Raw genomic sequence first — 8,243 nt, 5'->3', positions numbered from 1 at the left:
TGCAGGATCTCAGCCTCACAGGCAGGCAGGAGGAAGAGGGACCCGTTCATCTGGTTCTGTGGGCACAGTGAGGGGCTTCCATCTACACGGGAAAACCAGAGCGCCGGAAGACACCTCAGGTGGTGTAAACTGACATCGCTTTGCTCGCTTACACCAACTAAGGACCCGACCCCACATGCCCGCTTGAGTCCTGTTACCTGTCACAGTAAAGAGTCAAGTATTCAGCTATAGGGAGTGATGACACCAATCATCTTAAGAAGCTACAGTGTCACTAATTGGTTAGAAACTCAACGAAACTGCAGTGTAGACAGGGCCCATTGGGCAGGGAAGCACCATGATATCACACTGGATCTATCCTCGGGGAGGCTAGCTACTGCTGACCATGCTGTATTTCCCAGGGCTTGTGCAGATTTGCCATGCCTGGGGCTGATCTCGTTGCCTGAGACTGGTATTTTTTTCTCTTTAGCACGTCAGTGGAGGCTGTGAAGACTCTTTTCTCCATGCCCGGCTACTGGAAGGAATTTGCCATCATCCAGTTTCAGCAGGGTTGGGACACGATAGCCTCCCGATATTACTACTCACAGGGTGTTGGCCTGATTGCAAGGTAGGAGCCCAAAGTTTCCTCCTCACTGGGTCTCTCTTGGGAATGGGATTTCCGTGTGAAATATTCCTCTGTTCCAGGCTGCCAGCTCAGCCCAGCAACTGGAGAGGAACTCTCTCTCCCCCTTGAAAATCACAAGGGACTTTCTGTTCCATGTTCCAGAGCCATGATCGAGTGTGAGAACCCTCAGCTCCCTGCAGTTTTCAGAGAGGCAATCACCATCGTCCAGAGTGAGAGGGAGGAGGAGCAGAGAACAATTGCCATGGCTTTCTGTATTGAGGTGAGATACATTAGTTGATAGGCACAAGGGGGCTTTCTGGAGAGCAGCTCAGGCCAGTAAGCTTGTGACGAAGTGGGACTGTTCTTAATGTTTCCTCTGAATAGTGTGGGGGTGCCTCAGTTTCCCCTAGGCAGTTCTTAAGTATCTAGGGGGTGGAGTAAGGGTGTATGATCATTGCAGAGCCCTAGAGGGCAGGTGTGTGCAGGAGTCTGGACACAGAGAATGGCCAACACCCTGTTTCCTGGCAACTGATGGCCTGGGCCCTTCCCCCCTGCAAGGTGAGAGCTGAAGGGTTGGAGAACAAAGGAATCAGGTGACCACCTGGCCCGGGAAAGGAACAAAGCCAGAGGAGGAGGGGCTGGAGGGAGTTTTCAGTTTGGGGCTGGCTGGGACATGGAGTGAAGTGCAGACGTGGTTGTCTGGCTCACTGCCCCCCAAAATGGACCCAGCTGAGGGGTCCCGTTCTCTGCACCTGCAAGCTCTGTTTTAGACCATGTTCCTGTCGTCTAATAAACCTTCTGTTTTACTGGCTGGCTGAGAGTCACGTCTGACTGCGAAGTTGGGGTGCAGGACCCTCTGGCTTCCCCAGGAGCCCCGCCTGAGCGGACTCGCTGTGGGAAGCGCACGGAGGGGCAGAGGATGCTGAATGCTCCGAGGTCAGACCCAGGAAGGTGGAAGCTGTGTGAGCTGCGTGTCCTGAAGACAGGCTGCTCACAGAAAGGCGACTGCCCCAGAGTCCTGACTGGCTTCATGGGGAGCAGTTCCAGAGCATCGCCCAGGGACTCCGTGACACCCCTTTCCCTGGGGGTTGATTTGTGAGCTGTGCATGAGTCCAACTTTTGGGAATGAACCAACTGAAACAGCAGCAACTGGCTCCCTACGCACCAGAGACTTTGGGTGGGAGTAAGCGGCCCTTTGGTAAAGACGACTGTCCAGGGAAGAGACCCCCCAGGAAGACCTCTGTTCCTCAACCTGATGTTGATTTGGCTCTTTGCAGTTTCTCCAGAGTCCTTCCATTGACACAGTGCTGACAAAATCAGAGCTCCGGGCGCAGCTCATGGAATGGACCAAGGACACAAATCCCGTCATATGTAAGCTCAGTCTGCGAGGCCTTGGCAGTATTGTGTTCCAGCCAGAAAAGGTAAGAGGCGTGGATTGCCCAGGGGACCAAGGAAGCCGATGTCTCTCAAATAGCTCGGAAACGAGAGCCAGATCCCCACATAAACCTTGTTGTTTAACACACAGCCATCAAATGGTGGAGGTGCTTTCCTGAGCAAATCAAGGCATGACGTGCTCCCTGCTCCCATGAGCGGAGCCCTGATTGCAGATGGGATGCAATGGGGGAGGTGGGGTGAGCAACGACAAAGGTTACAGTGAGCAGCTGGCACAGAGTGACAGGAGAACGACTTTCTGCCCCGTTGGGGGGCTCTGCCATCCGTGGTTTCTCCTAGGCGGGAGTGGTCCAGCATGTGCTCCAGGCTGTCAGCCCGGAAAGTAATGAGTTGCCTTCTTCATTCCTGCAGGTGAGATGGTTACAGGCCCAGCTGCCAGGAACCGTGGCCAGGTTTTGTGACCGGGATGGAGCGTGTGTCAAGGAGGCCATGCAGAAAGCTGGAGACATCATCTACCTCCTCAAGAGGGAGGGGCTTGGCTCCATCTCCCAGGACATTGCAGTCAGCCTTCGCCCCTTCATTGATGACATAAGGCTTGGAACCCCAGGAGAAGCCCGTTCCCCCCCTCCACCTGTCTCTGATGCCCTTGTCTCTCTCTCCCCATCTCCTTGGCTCCCGCCCCTCAAGCCTGCCATGGAGCCTCCAAGGAGCGCCCCTGCCATGGGTGGGGAATCTCCTGCTGAGCCACCTCCCTGTCAGAGCTCTTCTCGCCAAAGCTCAGTCTCAGCGCCATGCTCCCAGCCCCTGCTGCAGCCTGGCCTGGGGGAGAGGGGGCCTGGCCCTGGGCAGATGACCAGCTGTCTGAAGAACACAGGCCCCCAAAGAGGTGGAGATTCTCAGCAGGAAAGAGGTGGGTCGGGAATGGCCTGGCTCTCGGGGGCACCGAAGTGCAAAAGAAATGCTGTGTTTTGTAGCAGCGAATCCCTGCAAGGCTCCAGCAGCGGCTTCTCCCCTTCCCCAGACCAGTCTCCAGCAGACTTCTCTCCCTCTCCCCAAATCTTCTCGGGTTCTGGGATTCTGGGCTCTCCAGACAGAAACTGCCTCTGGGACACCCTGGGGCTGCGCTGTCCTGCACAGGGTCTCAGGCCCTGCACAAGATGTCTATGGCGCTGGCCTGGTGTCCGCCCTGCTCCCCCCACCCAAGTCAGTTCACACGGGGGAACCGGAGCAGCGGGCGGATTATGACTCTGTCGCGTTCTGCTCTGATACTGCCTAGCTTTAACCGGGTGTCCCCACCCCCTGTGTGTCATTGCCAGGAGAGGGGCAGTGTGCGCTCAGCTGCCATTTCACTGCTTGGCAACGTGGTGAGCAGGGTGCAGGACCCGGACAAAGCCCTCGTGCAGCAGGAAATCATCCACTGCTTGCTCCCGCTGCTGCTGCATCTTGCAGACCAGGAGGAGAGTGTGACACTGGTAAGTGCCACGGACATAATTTCCTTCAGAGCAAAGAGCCAGAATCCCCTGGGGCCCCCACTCCAGTCATCGCCAGAGCCCCTTGCCCAAGCAGAATCTTCTCCTCCCTGCTTCACTCCCTGCTGGAGCCTCGTGCCTCATCCATCCTCACAGCACACAGCACAAGGGGTGGAGAAGGTCCAGTGTCCCCCACACTATCCCTCTCTCAGTGAGAACCCTCTTGGTCTCCCCTTCTCTTGCAGCGATGTAAACTGACGCTCTTCCGCTGCGCAGTGTTTCTCGGCTGGGCTCATTTGAAGAGGCTGTTCCGCAGCATGGCCTGGGATGGCTCCTCACAGCTCTTGAAGAGTGTCGGGAAGTGCCTGGTAGGTGAATTCCTTGTGCCTTGAGAGGGGTGAATGGGGACTTGAGAGAGACCTTTCTAACCCCACAGCCTGAGGACCCATCCGCTTCGGTCGGGTTGCAAGACGCTATTCCAGGCTCTCTGCTGGTTCATTTCTGCAGGAGTTACAATCCGTTCACATTGTTGACATTTTCCTCCACAACTGTCAGACCTCCAAACTTTTGTCTTTTCAAATGAAAGCGGAGGTTCTGGAGAACACAACAGTGACTTCAGAGAGGTGCTGCTCTGGTGTATGGGTTCGTATTGGCGGTTGCCATGGCCTGGCTATATGCTTTGGCTTTCCTGGACTATTCGCTGTGGGGAGAACATGTCATTTGTATATTGTGCATTTCTTCCTTCTTTCTTTCCAGATGCAGAACAACAAGAGCCACATCCCCAAATTCCTGTTCCAGGCCCTAGACTACCTGGAAAGCTCACAGACAACAATACGACACTCTGCAGCCTTGTTCATTGGTAAGCAGAGCAAATTCACTTCAGCTTTTTTAAATGTTTCCTTCAAGGCCCTTTTCTAGACAGCTGCTCTGTTCCCTCCGACAGCACCAGAATCCTAAAACGGGGTGTGTGTGTGTGTGTGTGTGTGTGTGTAAGAGAGAGAAAGAGAGAGAGAGAGAGAGAGAGAGAGAGAGAGAGAGAGAGAGAGAGAGAATTAACATGTATTCCAAGATGAAGGGAGCAACTTAGCTGTATTGACTGCACCAACTTCCCCTGTCCACAACAGCTCTTTGGCTGCGCCTAGGGGAGATTGAATTCACATCATGCTGGTTTGATGTGAATTCAGTCTCCTTTAGAAATCAGCTTCTCAGTAACTGCTGGGCATCTGATGCTTTATCGAATCTGCTTTGTGAACAGATGTAAGGAATGTATTTAATTTTCCGAAGGGCTGTCTTGGGGAAATGGCTGCATCTTCAGCAGTTTTCAGCGAAGGATTTGAAAAGTAATGAGATCCATTGTATTCATTGTATGTCTAGGAAATACTATCCACCATTACTGTGATTTGTTGTCTGAAACAGTGAATGAAGATGGCATCTCCCGCCTGTATGAAGGTAAGGAAATACCTCTGTGTGTTTGTGCCTGTGTGGGAAGTACAGGGGTGCAGCACAGGGCCCGAACACAGGTTTGAATGTGGACACAGGTCCCTCTCTGTCTAAGGACAGCGTTTAAGGAAGAAGGATGTTCATGCGAGCGTCATCGAGCTACCACAATATGTGTATGGGAGCAGGGGAATTCCATCTCTAGCTCCTAGCATAGACGTAACCTTAAAGCTGTGTGGGGAAAGTGTCTTCATAAAGGTCTGAAAGTCTGTAATGGAAGGCCTGACAGAATTGAAAAGAGCTGTTGTTATTAAGGATGATGATGATGATGACAATTATCCTCATCACCTGCCCTCCCTGTACTGGAGTGATTGCAGGCCAGGGAGATTCCCTCCGAGATTGTTTATCAGCTCATAGGAAATCCCATGAGGGCACATGGGAAACACTTCTCCCTGTGACCTCTTGAGGAATGAAGGCACAGGGCCACAAAAGATTTCAGTAGACATTAGGAGCCTAAATCCCTTTGTGGATCTCGGCTTAAATGTTGGATGGTTTAATGTCGCTGCGGCTGTCACTTTCCTGTTCCATCGAAAGAACAAGTGCCCCCAACCGTCTGTGTGTAGGGGTGTGTGTACGGGTGTAGGCCGGCGGAGGGGGAAGTGACAAGAATGGGGTCTCCTCTCTGTGCAGGGCTATTTTGGGAGGAGCGGAGTTGTTGTTCTTGTGCCCTTAGACTCTTGGGGAGCTAATAGCAGGGGGCCATGGCCATCGGGAGTGGAGATTTCCTAGGCACCAGGCACATCAGCACCAGAGGCTTTTCAACCCGTTTCCTCTTGGTTTCAGCTTTTCAGGAAGTGCCTTTGAAATCTGACAGGACCACGTGGTACATCCTCAACAGACATTATAAATGGTTGCAGAAGCTTGTAAATCTCGTGTCGGGTTGTGCATTTGACTAGGGAACCGGGACCGACACAGAAGAGCTCTTTGTCCTGCTATGGTACGTACACCAGACGCTGATCAACTTTTTGCTGTCCCTAGCCTCTGTTTGCCAGCAGCTAGGAATGGGTGAGAGGGCATAGAGCACTGGATGATTCCTGTCTGTTCACTCCCTCTGGGGCACCTGGCAGTGGCCACTGTCGGAAGACAGGATACTGGGCTAGATGGACCTTTGCTCTGACCCAGTCTGGCCTTTCTCATGTTCTTATGTTTGGAACCGGGGCTGAACAACGAGGTGGATATTGGCAGATGACACAAGATTGTGCAGATTAATCAGCCTAGAGAAGACTTTGAAGAAGTTCAAAGGGATGTAATCAAGCCATGTGACTGGGCAGCACCATGGCAGATGAAAACCAGCGCTGACCAGGGCAGGGCCATACACATGGAAAGCAGTGCGGTGAACGACTCCTCCATATCGCTGGGGTCAGAAGCCAAAGCACGGCTGGTTGGGCCCAGTGGTTGGAGCAGGGGCGCTGGGGCCGCGTGCTCAGAGTGGTGGAGGTCGAGCCGAGGGGAGCCAAGGGTTGGAGCCGGAGTCAGGAGTCAAGAGCAGGATTGGAACAGGCTGGGGAGTAGGGCCAGGGCCGGATTAACGATTCCCGGCCCATGGGAGCTGCTGGGGGACGCGCGGGGGGAGGGCAGACCCGGCAGGCAAGAGCAGCCCCCGGGACAGAGGTTTCCGGTGCAGTGCTGGTCGCGGCGACGTGGCTGCGGGGGGGCAGGAAGAGCAGCGCGTGGAGCCGCCTCGCCCCCACCCCAGCCAGGCAGAGCCGGCCCGGCTGGAACGCAGCACACAGGGGCTTTAGAGGCTGCAGCTCGGGCCCCTCTTAGCCCTGCTCCTTTCCTGAGTGCACCATTGCCCCACTTCTGCCCCATTCCCACCCACTGTTACAGGGCAGCACCCTGGAGCTGATCTCTGACATCTCTCTCCCTGGAATGAAGTCACTGCAGAGTCAGCACAACCCCACCTTTGGGCACCATGTAGGACATCTCACCCCACCGCACAGAGCCCGACATTCACACAGCTTCTCGCATGTGGTTCCCTCACTCATCAGAGCCAGGCGGAGAGAGAAGAAATTCTCCCAGACTCCCTTTCACCATTGCCAGCCCCCAGGATAGCGGAGGTTGTGGGGGGTTGGGTGCTCTCTTTAAGAAATGCCAGCTCTCCGGGAAGTTGCAAATGAACATTAGCAAAGTGGGGTGGTTTTGTGCTGTAGAAAACCACCCTGCTTGAAGGTTTTGTTTTTCTAATTTGTGCTCCTGCCCTTTCTCCCTCTTCCAGACATCTAGAGGCCAACAGGAGCCAACTGAGCCCACCACTGATCCCATCTCTTGTGAGATGGCAAAGCAGCTGTTGCACGGGAAGGAGGAGACAGAAGAGGCCGAGCAGCGTGTGCCGGGGTGTACCAGCCCCACGTAACCCCACAGTCTAGGCGGAGGAAGCCAAGCCCCTCCCCAGCCCTGCCGGACACTCTACAACTGGAGCACCAGTGTGAAAGGGAGCAGCTCAGCTCACGCTAGGCAGAGCGCCGAAAATGGAGGATGCACCAGTCCAGAAGCAGCTGAAGCCCCTGACTGCAGAGCCCCGAGGCGCCGAGACCCAGCCGCACCCCCGGGTGCCTGCAGACGTCCAAGGGAGATCGGAGTGTCTGGGAGTTTCCCACGCCGGGAGCCCAGAGACCCCCAGCCCGTGGCCGAGAGACTTCTCCTCTGAAGTAACCTGGGTGAACAAGCCATTGTCATGCTGAGTGACGTCAGCATGTTCTGGTTGGATCCCCACTGACTCAACGGCAAACACATTGGCCACGGACAAGGCCCTGGGCTAGGGCAAGGGAGAGTAAGGAGAGTCTGGGTCCCCCTGCCCTGGCTGCCATTCATCCTCGGGTGGCTGCCCACGACCCCATTGTGCCACTAGACTGCACAGCCGTTGACTCTGGTCGTTGGGCCACACAGCCCCAGTCGGAGAGGACAGCCGCACGGACTCTGGTCGTTGGGCCACACAGCCCCGGTCGGAGAGGATGGCCGCACGGACTCTGGTCGTTGGGCCACACAGCCGCGACGGAGAGGGCGGCAGCACGGACTCTGGTCGTTGGGCCACACAGCCCTGGATGGAGAGGACAGCCGCACGGACTCTAGACATTGGACCACACAGCCCCAGATGAGAGGGCGGCCGCACGGACTCTGGTCGTTGGGCCACACAGCCCCGGTCGGAGAGGATGGCCGCACGGACTCTGGTCGTTGGGCCACACAGCCGCGACGGAGAGGACGGCCGCACGGACTCTGGTCGTTGGGCCACACAGCCCCGACGGAGCGGGCGGCCGCACGGACTCTGGTCGTTGGGCCACACA

At 55.5% G+C, this 8,243-nt stretch overlaps 1 protein-coding gene across 1 annotated transcript; it reads left to right on the top strand.

Annotated features, from left to right (window-relative positions):
- Nucleotides 1-863: 863 nt before the first annotated feature.
- LOC142068427 (maestro heat-like repeat family member 5) lies at nt 864-7,925 on the top strand. Its single transcript, XM_075117604.1, has 8 exons — nt 864-881; nt 2,333-2,404; nt 3,310-3,465; nt 3,708-3,830; nt 4,219-4,321; nt 4,837-4,911; nt 5,743-5,896; nt 7,178-7,925. Exons 1-7 carry the CDS (start codon nt 864-866, stop codon nt 5,853-5,855), a joined length of 660 nt encoding a protein of 219 aa, XP_074973705.1. The 3' UTR covers nt 5,856-5,896; nt 7,178-7,925.
- Nucleotides 7,926-8,243: the final 318 nt, after the last annotated feature.

Source organism: Caretta caretta, chromosome 11, assembly GCF_965140235.1.
Source record: "Caretta caretta isolate rCarCar2 chromosome 11, rCarCar1.hap1, whole genome shotgun sequence".
NCBI classification, from domain to species: domain Eukaryota; kingdom Metazoa; phylum Chordata; order Testudines; family Cheloniidae; genus Caretta; species Caretta caretta.
The sequence above is the reverse complement of the archived record's forward strand: the minus strand, read 5'-3'. Positions and strand labels throughout refer to the sequence as shown.